At 43.3% G+C, this 13,803-nt stretch overlaps 1 protein-coding gene across 1 annotated transcript in view; it reads right to left on the reverse strand.

Annotated features, from left to right (window-relative positions):
- The window catches only part of gfod1 (glucose-fructose oxidoreductase domain containing 1), a 36,546-nt gene extending 23,591 nt beyond the window's left edge, over positions 1-12,955 (reverse strand). Inside the window, exon 1 of the mRNA XM_014181121.2 lies at positions 11,802-12,955. Within this exon, the coding sequence (XP_014036596.1) occupies positions 11,802-12,054 (253 nt within the window). The 5' untranslated portion in view covers positions 12,055-12,955. The remainder of the gene's footprint in view (positions 1-11,801) is intronic.
- Between the last annotated feature and the right edge of the window lie 848 nt (positions 12,956-13,803).

Consider the following 13,803-nt stretch of genomic DNA (forward strand, 5'->3'; position numbering starts at 1 on the left):
TGGTGCTCATAAAATGTATTAGATTTAGCAGAGAGCCCATTCTGGAAATGTGATGTACTTGTACAGTATATTGTTCCAAACAATATCTTAAAATGACAAAAACTAAAAGAGTACTTTTGAGATATTAATATTTATGTTGAATACATTTATGTGAACATTTTTAATTTCAGAATCAAGACATACTCCATATTATAGAGCACACTATAAGGAGTATAATGACACCAAGATGTCTGTATGTACGGTTCACAGATCATATGGTCAACAAGGGCCTAAAATGGCCACTTTCATCATGATTCTCTCAAAAATGGTTAGTGATACAAATGGAAAAAGCATGTCAAACATCCCAATGAAGTTTCTACGTGAGAATTGCCAGAACAATCGGAGATAGTCCGAAAATATTTTTGGTGTGCTGGCATGAAATCGCCATTACGTGAGGATTCCACCTTGGTAATGATAATAATAATAATAATAATAATATCAGCAAATAAAAGAAAATATTAAAAAAAGAGATCCTATCAACAATAAATCACTTTTCAAAATCTTGAAACAATAGGTTCTGTGTCTATGAGTGTATGCAGTGCAGAAAAATGACATCATCCCTGATTTCGTACTGACTGGTACAGTAGCTGCAAGTCTGTACTTTGTGTAGACAAGATTAGCCCTGTTTAACCTCACCTAGAAGGATTGGTTTATGGCAAATACCTATGCATCGCTTCTGGTCAAAGGAACATCAATCAAGATACCCCCACAACAGTCAGCAGATACATTATTTGGCAACAACAAGGCAATCCTGCAGAACATGTTTGGATGGATATTTGGATGACGGGCACAATTTCTGCCGATTAGTGCAGCGTGTCACAACATGAATAGAACTAAGGAATGGCAGCAGCAAAAAAAGTAATTATGCATCCAGGCATCACTGCGTTTGTGGGATGCATGGCCAAATGTAGCCATTGAGGCACTTTCAAAAACATGAACAACAAGTGGAGGCACAAAGCAGCGAAAGAACAGACCCTCATTTCATAGAGACAGACAGGCTTCGAAGAGTAAACTCTTCCCCCAATTGAGGAACGCTCACTTTTCAGCACCGGGAGAAGGTATCCTGAAAGAGCTCCTGTTCTGCGATTCAGTTAGCAAACAAAGGCAATTTCACAGGACCTTAAGACCAGGGCCCTTTCTCTCTTTCTCCCACTCTCTCTCTGCAGCTTCTATTAGCATGTAAATGGGCGTCCAACAGGATCGAACATGAAGGGCCGGGAAACTCCCAAAACAAGTGGCGACATTGAGGAAAAGCATGGGAATGGCACTGTCTTTCGGTCTCCTATACGTCTGGCTAACACAGAGCCAAAAAAAGCTACAAACACATACAGCTTGAGTCTTCACAATAGAGACCTAGAACAGAGGGCATGGAAGGAAGTGGAAGACCAATAGTTAATTTAGACCACAATGTTCTGGGTGCCCTGAAGGCTGGTCACATTACATTTTGGACATCATCATTCTCTCAGAGGCTGATATCATGTGGAGGGCTGCTCTAGTACATTCACATAACCAAGCTCCAACTCCTTCATCCTACTCTGCTGGATATACTACAGCCACCTATCATGCTGTGGAGAAGTCTGAAGGAGGTCTTTCTAGGGAGCTTGGTTATGTGAATGTACTGAAAGTGTCACAGAGGTCAGACGGTTTCAGCTAGCATAACCTACACGCATGTGAGGTAACTGCAGGGGACATGATGATATCCAATCCAGGCAGAGTTGGTAGGTACCAGATGTATGGGAAGTGTAGTATCTGGGCAGTGTCAGTGTTTAGGCTAGAGGAAGCCTACTTTCCACAGGATATAATTAAGCAATAAAGCCCGAGGGGGTGTGGTATATGGCCAATATACCACGGCTAAGGGCTGTTTTTAGGCACGACGCAACGCAGTTGGCCATATACCACATAACCCCGAGGTGCCTTACTGCTATTATAAACTGGTTACCAATGTAATTAGGACAGTAAAAATAAATGTTTTGTTATACCCGTGGTATACAGTCTGATAATCACTAGATTAATCAGTTTATAATCACTAGAGCTGCACACCACTAGCAGGTAGCTCCGCTTGGGCTTCTTCTATTGATGAGGAAGTGTCTGTCTGTGCGTCTCAGAGGACGCCGACCTGTTACCCGATAGCCCCCGCCGCTGAAGCCAGAGTCAGGCTTAGGAGTGCAGGCAGGCTCACACGGTGCTGCAAAGGTCAGTTGCATCATAGACTCCAACACTGAGCCAGAGAGCAGAGGCTGCATCTCAATAGATTAGAGTGGCCTCCTTTCCTCGTCTCTTCTCCTTTGCATGCACCGATAAAAGTCTGAATAGGTCGTTATCATTAAAATGTCACAATAAGGTGCAGAGCGTTTGATTTTCCTGCTGGCGGGCAAGGAGACCTCAGCTCCGCTAAAACCACTGACAACTTTGTGCCGTTGTCAAGCGATTGTTAAATAAATGTTAACTATTTGGTTGTAATATCATGACCCCTTGAAGCCATAGATCAGAACTTCAAATATCTGATTATTCCATGCAAAACAATTGCGCACATTTAGTTCTGTCATCAGAGTTACACAGCAAGTAAATGCATGCTTTTCTTGATCAGTAAACATCAATTGATCATGTAATTTCAGATGCGTGAGGGTAGCCTCACGATATCTCTCAATATTGGACACAATTACATTGAACAAATATATAAACATAACACGTAAAGTGTTGGTCCCATGTTTCATGAGCTGAAATAAAAGACCCTTGCATTTTTTCATATGCACAAAAACCTAATTTCTCACAAATGTTGTGCACAAATTTGTTTACACCCCTGTAAGTGAGCATTTCCCCTTTACCAAGATAATCCATCCACCTGACAGGTGTGGCATATCAAGAAGCGACTAAACAGCATGATCATTACAATAAAAGGCAACTCTAAAATGTTCAATTTTGTCACACAACACAATGTCACATCTCAAGTTTTGAGGGACCGTGCAATTGTCATTCTGACTGCAGGAATGTCCACCAGAGCTGTTGCCAGAGAATTGAATGTTAATTTCTCTACCATAAGCCGCCTCCAACGTCGTTTTAAAGAATTTGGCAGTACATCCAATCGGCCTCACAACCACAGACCAAGTGCACAGTGTCGTGTGGGTGAGCGGTTTGCTGATTTCAACGTTGTGAACATTATGGCGGTGGGGTTATGGTATGGGCAGGCATAAGCTACGGACAACGAACAGAATTGCATTTTATCGATGGCAATTTGAATGAACAAAAATACCGTGACAAGATCTAAGGCCAATTGTGTGACCCATTTTTTTAAGGTACAGTATCTGTGACTAACAGATGCATATCTGTATTCCCAGTCATGTGAAATCCATAGATTAGGGCCTACTGAATGTATTTAAATGGACAGATTTCCTTATATAAACTGTAACTCAGTAAAATCAATGAAATTGTTGCATGTTTCGTATACATTTTTGTTCTTTACAATTGGATATTTGAGTGGTATAAAAATAAAAAGTGAACTATAACTGACAAGTATGTGGTTTGTGGTTTAGGATTAATTTCCCATCCTTTGTTGGCTCTGCCTGGCAAGCAGCAGAAGGGCACATTTGCCGATCACAGGAGGTTGGTGGCACCTTAATTGGGGAGGATGGGCTTGTGGTAATGGCTGGAGCGGAATTAGTGGAAGGGTATCAAATACATCAAACAAATGGTTTCCATGTGGTTGATGCTATTCCATTTGCTTTGTTACGGACATTATTATGAGCCTTCCTCCCCTCAGCAGCCTCCTGTGTTGCCGATTTACTGTTAGCTGATAATGTTTACCTTGCAAGCTACCGGTAGAAACTTTGTATAATTGGCTAAACATAGTGATAAGTAGACCTAATGTACTTTTTCCTCCAACCAATATAGGTCTACCTAGCGAAATTAGCTAACATCCCACTTTCAACATTGTTTTTAAGATTGTTTCATCACGATTGCTGCTGACAGACATGACAGACTACATGGATTGATGGACCACGTCAAATTGGCTAGCTAGCTAATAACAGATCACTTCAATATGGCTCGTTAACAAACTAACTTTCAGGAGATAAACTAGGCTATATCCAAATATTGTTAGATTTGCTTGCCATGTTAGTGTTGATAACAGTAGTCCGACTTTACCAGGACGAGGACTTGCCGATGTCAAGCTCTTTCCAAAAGCCTAATCTCTGATGAAGGAAGCTAAATTACATGTTGTTTGTTGAGCTAGCTTACTAGCTAGCTAGCTACATGCCAAATGGATAGGCTACCCTCACGTATCTGAAATTACATGAGCGATTGATGTTTACTGATCATGAAAAGCATGCAGTTGCTTGCTGTGTAACTGATGATAGAGCGAAATGTGGAACAATCGGAAATGTGTTGTTCTGACTATGCTCTTTGAGAAGTGATATTAAAACCAAATAGTGCTAACATTTATTTAACAATCCCTTGAAAGCAGCACGTAGTTGTCAATGGTTTTAGAGGAGCTGTGGGTCTCCTTGCCTCCCAGGAGTCAAATCGAATGCTCTGCACCGTATTGTGAAGTTTTATTGATAACGACATGTAGGTCAAAGGAAAATGGGATGTGGAGAAGACTATAAGTCTGTCAACCTCCTCCTCCCTGCCAGGCCCAACTAGTTCACCTCGCCCATCACGCCTCCGTAGGGTTTCTGTTCCTTTGAAACTACTTCATAGTGGGAGTGAGCAGTCTAAACTAACCAGGGACACTTAGAAATAGACAGACAGATTGACATGCCATAGAGAGAAGAGACAGATAGGCCAAAAGATTAACAGGTGATACTTTGGTCAATGTACTGATAAGATGCCATTTGTAGGCTAATTATTGTACCAAGTCAACACTGTGGTTTCACTACTTGGCTTTGTATTCTTTGTGTTCATTCATGAATTGCACAGGAAGGCTCAAGGCTCTACCTGTGTCACACGCGCTCTACACCAGATGAACGTGCTAGATGGTGAGTGTGCATCAAAACGGGTTTAAATGTCTTCCCGCCTACAAAACAAATCTGCAAAAGGGAGGGAAAGTACACCTGCAACTCTTCCTCAAAATACATTTGCTTCCAGTCTCTGATTGCATCTAGCATCTGTCCTACATCACACAATCTGATTTTATCCTCCATCTCCTTGCTAGAATGCACAGCAGCAAATGGAAATTCTTTGGGCTCGAGTGCAGAAGAAATGCTAATGAATTTGGGTAAAACTTGAGTGAGTAAGGAAGTTTCTAACCCTTAACAGCCTAAACACTGATGCACTTTACACTGTCGGGCAATACATTCTAGGTGCTAACGCAAGTCCTTTAACTGAAGACTGGAAGATGAGCTACTAATCCTAACCAGCACGTTTGCTCGCCAGAGCACCAATTCCCTGAGAAATGTCTCAGACTCCCAACATCAGATGCCTTAGTAATGCTATAGTAGGAAGGAGGAAGGGAAAAAAACTAAATAGAAATTCCTTTTGAAGAAGAGATGTGGCCTTGTTGGTTAGACCAGTTTGCTTTAATGTGACCAAGATTGTTACACTGAGGGGGTTAAACCGCATAACAATACCAGTTGCTTGGGAAACATCACTTGCCTCATGCCAGTGTTTTACCCTGGTCTCCATTGTCAGACCGGAACCATCCATGATTTTGGTTAGACAGTCGGCAAATGCCTTCTAAGTGCAAATTCCAGTTCTGCAACCGTCTGATTAGGGCTTATCGACACGATGCATGAGGTCAACAAGCCGGTGTTAGAGAGATAAGCATTGCCTTGTCACACACCCTGAAAAGGGGAAGTAGCTTTGCATTTAACGGCCACTATTCCAAGCCAGCGTGGGTTGGTGGCCAAAGCTATTTCCTGAGCCATCATGGGCCGCTGTCACAGGACCTGTATCTTGACCCTCCTCCTCATGACACAGAGAGAGAGAGAGAGAGACAGACAGACAGAGAGAGATAGAGAGACAGAGAGAGAGAGAGAGAGACAGAGTTCCACAAAGAATGTTTGACACAATGAGACATGGAGGAAACTGGTCAAGGAGGGGCATGGCTACAGCGTTCCAGGTTGACATCATAGTGAGAACTGAGAATGTAAAGTAACTCAAAATGTCTGTACCTGTTCAGGTGGGGAGGGAACACGAAGACAGTCACCACAGCAATAAATGGAACAAAATCCTAGGTGGTATGTGGTCACACTTTGTAATATTTCACATTAGCCCAGTCATGGAGTAAACAGAGGCTTGCCTTGCTCTGATCAATCATCTGCTAGCACTGTCACTACATTTACCTAAACCAGCAAAACTAGGGTGGGAAATGTAATAAGGGGCTCTACGAAAGACTGTCAAAACAGAAGCCAGAGGACATGTTTACACGTGAGAGTGGTCACGGTTGGTGGCAACTTTATTTACACGCGCCAGAGTAAAGTTCAAGTTATGACAAAGACCATTGTATGCATATCGGCACACCTTTAACAAATTAGTACAATGAATTCACTCCAAAAGTTACAATGATGACACATTGATTACTCAGCTGCGTAGTGACTGTTGATATCTTCAGGCTCTGATTATACTTGTCTAACGTGGCCAGCATGACAATTTAAGGTACCACAAAAAGGGTAGGGAACGCCTACTCTGTTAAGTGTGCAATAACTCAATTAGCCTTTGAACTCCTAAATGACACACTTTTTAAAAACTTTGGCAAAAGGTAAAGTCTACAAAACTGAGTCCACTTTGTTCGTAACAGGTTCAAGTTTTGGGAACAGAAAACTGTATTGAGATCAAATGTTTCATCAATGCGAAATATTGCAGAATGTCGGGCAAAATCCATCTCGCTCCATCTTCTCCCGCTGCCGGCTAATGGGCCTCCTCGCATCACCATATTTGGTGGTGAGTGGAAATGCCAACCGGATGCTTCAGATTTATACATCCGGTGAAACATCTGTTTCAATTGTTCCATCTTTGTTACTACGGTCAATGAACCTTAATGACCCCAAGCATTTTCTACCGAAGAGACGCCACCATCCAGTTCTACCACTGCTGTGTCCTTGAGGCTGCGATCTGGTGCTTCTGTCAGCTGCTGCTGCTGCTTTGGCAACAGTTCAAAGAAAGGTAAACGACAAGTAAAATGTAATCTTCACACATTAACGATAACCAAATACATTGGTCTGGACAGTGAGCACAAGCCTTCCAGGTTAGGAAGTGTTGACATCACATCAGCTACATGGGCATATGTTGAACACACACTGGCCAGTACTCATCTGGGCAACATTTCACATTGCTCTTATACCTGTGTAGTATCTGATACTGCAGTGGAGGCTCCTCAGAGGACAGAGGAGGAAGGGGAGGACCCTCCTCCTCAGTGGATTTTATAAAAATAGAAATAGTTAAACATTAAAAAAAGCTATCATTTTAAGATAAAACTATACTAAATAGGGGTGGCAGGGTAGCCTAGTGGTTAGAGCGTTGGACTAGTAACCGAAAGGATGCAAGATCGACTCCACGAGCTGACAAGGTAAAAATCTGTCGTTCTGCCCCTGGACAAGGCAGTTAACCCACTGTTCCTAGGCCGTCATTGAAAATAAGAATTTGTTAACTGACTTGCCTAGTAAAATAAAAATAAATATTAACGTCACCAAATAATTGATTAAGTAAAGGGAAAGAGGGATACCTAGTGGCAGGTAGCCTAGTGGTTAGAGCGTTGGGCCAGTAACCGAAAGGTTGCTGGATGAATCTCTGAGCTGACAAGGTAAGAATCTGTCATTCTGAGCAAGGCAGTTAACTCACTGTTCCCCAGGCGCCGTGGATGTTGATTAAGGCAACCCCCTCGCACCTCTCTGATTCAGAGGGGTTGGGTTAAATGCGTAAGACACATTTCAGTAGAAGGCATTCAGTTGTACAACTGACTAGGCATCTCCCTTTCCCTAGTCAGTTGTACAACTGAATGCATTCAATTGAAACGTGTCTTACGCATTTAACCCAACCCCTCTAAAACACACTGTTTTGCAATGAACGTCTACAGTAGCCTCAAAAGCACTCTGTGGGGTAGCACCATGGTGTAGCCGGAGGATAGCTAGTTTCCGTCCTCCTCTGGGTACATTGATTTCAATACAAATCCTAGAAGGCTCATGGTTCTCACCCCCTTCCATAGACTTACACAGTAATTCACTTCCGGAGGACATCTTACAACCTATCAGAGCTCTTGCAGCATGAACTAACATTTTGTCCACCCAATCAAAGGACCAGAGAATGAATCTAGTACTGAAGGCATTAGCTATAGCTAGATATCAGTGCAATGCATAAAATGTGGTAAGGATTTGATTCAAAGAGAGAGAAAGACAATAGTTAAACAGTTTTGAACAAATACATTTGTTCAAAAATGAAGGAGAAGCAAGAAAGAGAGCTAGCTATATTTCATAGTATTTTTTCACTTTCACTTACTAAACTGTGGTAGCTAGCTAGTTTAGCCTACTCAAACACCCGGCTCAAACAGAGAGGGATGCTATGTTAGCTACAATGAGTGATCATGCTGTTTTCATGTGGCTCCTATGAGTGAACTGTGTTTGCGTGTGATCAGGGGTGTATTCATTCTGCCAATTCTGTTGAAATGTTTTTCTTAAAACGGAATAAAACATGGATAAACATATCTGAATTTGTCCAATAGAAACTCTTGTTTACAGCTATTGGACTAGTGATTACACCCAAGATCAGCTAGAATCAGGCAAGAGTGTGCAAGGCGGTATTGAATTTGTCACTGTGCGTTACCTTGTTTACAAAAGAATTGTCTTGACCTGTGCACCTACATTGTAAACTTTCATTCATAGGTTAGGTTGTAGTAACCTCATAATGGGTATAGTAGCCTAAACCTATTGATGATACATTGAGCTGGGTGAATTGAATATGAATGAGAGTCATACAATATGCTGTAATAGAAATAGGGCCATGCTCATGAAAAAAAAATCTTGTCTTCCCTCATCTTAAAACGGCACCAAACGCCACTGTTACACTGTAAAAGTCCATAATTTCTTATCTGCTGAGTCTGACCCAAATGCTAGCTACAGATGTAGGATCTTAATTTGAGCCAGTTTGCTACAGCAGGGACATAATCCTGCAGCAACTGGAAATGTGAATTATTATGTGGATTAAACTGATTTATAAATGTTCTCAGGGCAAATCATGTCTGAAATGTTAAAATGGTGGCCTCCTGAGTTGCGCAGCGGTATAAGGCAATGCATCGCAGTGCTAGCTGTGCCACTAGAGATTCCTGGGTTTGAGTCCAGGCTCTGTCGCAGCCGGCCGCGACCGGGAGACCCATGGGGCGGCGCACAATTGGCCCAGTGTCGCTCGGGTTAGGGGAGGGTTTGGCCGGCAGGGATGTCCTTGTCCCATCGTGCACTAGAAACTCCTGTGGCGGGCCTGGCGCAGTGCACACTGACACGGTCGCCAGGTGTACAGTGTTTCTTCCGACACATTGGTGCCGCTGGCTTCCAGGTAAAGTGGGAATTGTGTCAAGAAGCAGTGCGGCTTGGTTGGGTTGTGTTTCAGAGGCCGCACAGCTCTCAACTTCGCCTCTCCCGAGTCCGTACGGGAGATGCAGCAATAAGACAAGAATGTAACTACCAATTGAATACCACAAAATTGGGAGAACAAGTTATAATAATAATAATAACAAAAATGAAGGAAAATAAATGTTAAAGTGGAAATTACAAACTTTAGAAGCCTTTTTAAACCTTGAAAACAAGATTGCATATAAGATTGCATTTCCTACTATGTAAGAAAACTCTCACAAACAAAAGAGTGATCAAATTAAGATCCTACACATCATGTAACTATATTCTGCCTCTACTTGTGTAACAAGGCCACAGCTCCAAGGACCGCAGAAAGTAGGCTTATTAAGAGGGTTTTATTTATTAAGGGCATCATTCTCTGTGATGTTGCCTTAGTGATGTGTTTTGCCCTCTGCTGGCTCGGCCAGCATGGGGTTATCTTTAGGTCTCCCATGTCCCGTCCCGTGGATATTTCCTATTTCATCATGGTCACTGGACACCTGCATGTGTCAGTCTGTCCATTTGATTTATCCATTATCACATGTTCTAGACTAGAGGCAAATTGTCCAATAGTTTGCAACTGCAGCCTACAGGAACACCCCCACCTCGAGTATCCCATTGGTTCCTGCATGAACACCCCCCCCGCCTGCCCTCACCGTCTTTAACAGAACTGCAGGAAAACAGTGCCCGACAGGCAGTGGCAAAGGACATGGTCTACTGGTTACCCCCACCTCCCGCTAGTAAAGCAGGCAGGTGTCTGGAGCGAACCCGTGTGCTAACTAGCTAGCTCTCGCCCCCGCCTCCCGCCTGCTGTGTACCATAGAAAACCGTGCCCGACAGGCTGGGACGAAGGACACGGTATACCGCCCCCACTTACCGCTAGCTACTCCGGTACAGAGCAGGCGGGAGGCGACACTGTGTGCTAGCGACATTGTGTGCTAGCTAGCTTGCTAGGTAGCTAGCTAGTTAGCTTGCTAGGTAGCTAGCTAGTTAGCTATAGTAGCACATGGTGCTGCCCCCCCCGCCTCCCCGAGTCCTCCTTAGGACTAGCTGGTTAAGCTAGCACAGTGTCCTTCGCTCCCGCTCCCGTCGTTAACGGAACTGCAGGAAAACAGTGCACGAAAGGCAAATTTGGCAGCTGCCAGGAGAACGTTACCTGCTCCAATGTATAGTGCCAACTGTAACGTTTGGTGGAGGAGGAAACATGGTCTGGGGCTGTTTTTCATGGTTCGGGCTAGGCCCCTTAGTTCCAGCGAAGGAAAATCTTAACGCTACAGCATACGACATTCTAGACAATTCTGTGCTTCCAACTTTGTGGCAACAGTTTGGGGAAGGCCCTTTCCTGTTTCAGCATGACAATGCCCCCATGCACAAAGCGAGGTTCATACAGAAATGGTTTGTTGAGATCGGTGTGGAAGAACTTGACTGGCCTGCACAGAGCCCTGACCTCAACCCCTTCGAACACCTTTGGGATGAATTGGAAGGCCGACTGCAAGCCAGGCCGAATCGCCTAACCCCCATCGCTAAATGGAAGCAAGTCCCGCAGCAATGTTCCAACATCTAGTGGAAAGCCTTCCCAGAAGAGTGGATGCTGTTTTAGCAGCAAAGGGGGGACCAACTCCATATTAATGGCCATGATTTTGGAATGAGATGCTCAACGAGCAGGTGTCCGCATACTTTTAGTCACGTAGTGCAGAATAAAAATGGACTAGAATACAGAGGGGTTCCTGCAGATGCAGGAATTCCCACATGCAGGAACACCCCAAATTGCAGCTGCAGTTGCACCCTTCTCAAATAGTCAGCCAGTCATTGCTGTCATAATTATGTAATAACTGTAGACTCAATTGCAAAAGTTCCTGCTTTACCAAATGTCAACTGGTTCATGTTGAAGAAGATGTAATTAAGATAGCACGGACATTGTGTCCCGAACCCTGGACTATTAGTAAGGGATTCTAAAGTGATTATACAGAAGTGACTTTTCTATAGGCTGCTCATTTTCATTCATTTGAATTGCAGCTGATTGGGAGACACTGCCACAGCTGTCGGCAACATCAGATACACTTCTCCGCAAATAGTCTACCTTACTCTACGTCTGTCCATTGAAAATAATACATGGCAATGTTGTAATAAGCTGTATAACTGTCCTTGTGAAATCAATGGGGAATAAGTCAAACGCCATATATAGGCTACCACACCAAGGAAGCTCATGTCACAGCATCCCCGACTCACCTAATGTTTTGACAGCAATCTGCCGCGTCAAAGGTGGAGGCAGGTTAATGCAGACCAAATCCACATCCTGATGCAGCAAAACGTCGTCGATTCTATTGGTGTAAAACGGTACGTTCATTTCCTTGGCCAGCTCCTCTGCTTCCTCCTGAGTCCGTCCCCATAGAGCCTTGACGGCGAATCCTTCGTTCTTCAGAAGAGGGATAATCACACGCGCGGTCAAGCTGGTGCCAAACACGCCGACCCCGGGAAGCATGGCTCGAGTGCCCGGTCTTCACGACCAGCTTCACAGCATAGCAACGCGGCAGACGCGGGGAGAAACGCAATTGTTAACATCAGATTGGCCATCCACCCGCTCAAATCGACCTGGCACCTCGCGTTTTAGCATCCGTTTTGATCGATTTGTAATAGATATTGTCGTGTCCGCCGTTATTACAACAATTATACGAAAATCCGCGTATTCTAGATACACAAATTAAAATGCTCCATTCTGAATTAACCGCGTCCGACTACGAATGAAGGGCATGTCACTTTCTGCATTTCCTGCAACGCCCTCTGTACAGATATAGAAACCAAGAAAATGTCAGAATTTCCTGTTAGCATTGTAGAGGTGTGGAAAAAGCATTCCAGTTGCCTTCAATAGGCCTGGGAGGATGCCTGTATTTAAATGCATGCAACGCCGATGATCCAGCGGTATTATGCAGTTTTTATTAACGTTGCAACCCAGTTCTGCAATGACTGTGCTGGATACGTCAGGCTCCGGAGAGTGATCCCCTCCCAGTTTTAACCCTCTCGCTCCTGGCATGAAGCGGTTGGAATTTGACGCCCATCATAGTCGCAGCAGGTGCAATAACGGAGTATAGTTTAAAGACCAGGGCCTGGTTTCCAAAAAGCATCTTAAAAGGCCATCGTTAGAACCTTAGTAGGAGCATCGTTAAATCTCCGAGCTGTTAACCAAAACCAGCGTTATTTACGTCGCACTTGAAAATGCTCGTAATCTAACGCCTGCCTCAGACCACTCGTAGAACAGCTAAATGCGTCGTTCGATGTTTTTGTTGTCCTACCGCGTCAATTTGTACACCGAAGATCTCCGCTAAACTCACATGGTTTATCCGTCTCTCTGTGACCGCCAATAACTTCAAAACAAAGTTGCCTACAACAAATACAACGTTACCAATGTCTTTGCAATTGATACAAACAAGCGAAGTATAAAAATATGCTTCAAATGAAAAGCGAGATGACTGCATTCATACAGTAGGCCTATTTCAATCATGAAATAGATTTAATCTTTAATCAATTTTATTTTGCTACTTTGTAGGCTGTCTGTAATGTGTCTATTTCATTTCATGCTAACATGTGCGCAGCCGCAATGATGTGCCAAATCTGTGATTTTGTTATTGGGTAAGCATTAGAACAAGCCACATCAATATGTGCAGCCTTAGGTGGTAATACAGTGCCTTCAGAAAGTATTCACACCCACTTTTTGTCACTGGCCTACACACACAATACCCCATAATGTGAAAGTGGAATTATGTTTTTCAAAATTTGTACAAATTAATAAAAAATGAAAAGCTGAAATGTCTTGAGTCAATAAGTAGTGAACCCTTTTGTTATGGCAAGCAAAAATAAGTTCAGGAGTAAAAATTAGTAACAAGCCTTTGAGCATGGTGAAGTTATTAATTACATACACCCAGTCACTACAAAGATACAGACATCCTTCCTAACTCAGATGCCGGAGAGGAAGGAAACAACTCACAGATTTCACCATGTGGCCAATGGTGACTTTAAAACATTTAAGAGTTTAATGGCTGTGATAGGAGAAAACAGAGGATGGATCAACAACACTGTAGTTACTCCACAATACTAACATAACTGACAGTGAAAAGAAAGAAGCCAGTACAGAATACAAATATTCCAAAATATGCATCCTGTTTGCAACAAAGCACTAAAGTCAAGGGGTGTGAATCCTTTCTGAAGCCACTGTACTGTATTTCTCTAGAAGCTG

Source organism: Salmo salar, chromosome ssa29, assembly GCF_905237065.1.
Source record: "Salmo salar chromosome ssa29, Ssal_v3.1, whole genome shotgun sequence".
Lineage (NCBI taxonomy): Eukaryota > Metazoa > Chordata > Actinopteri > Salmoniformes > Salmonidae > Salmo > Salmo salar.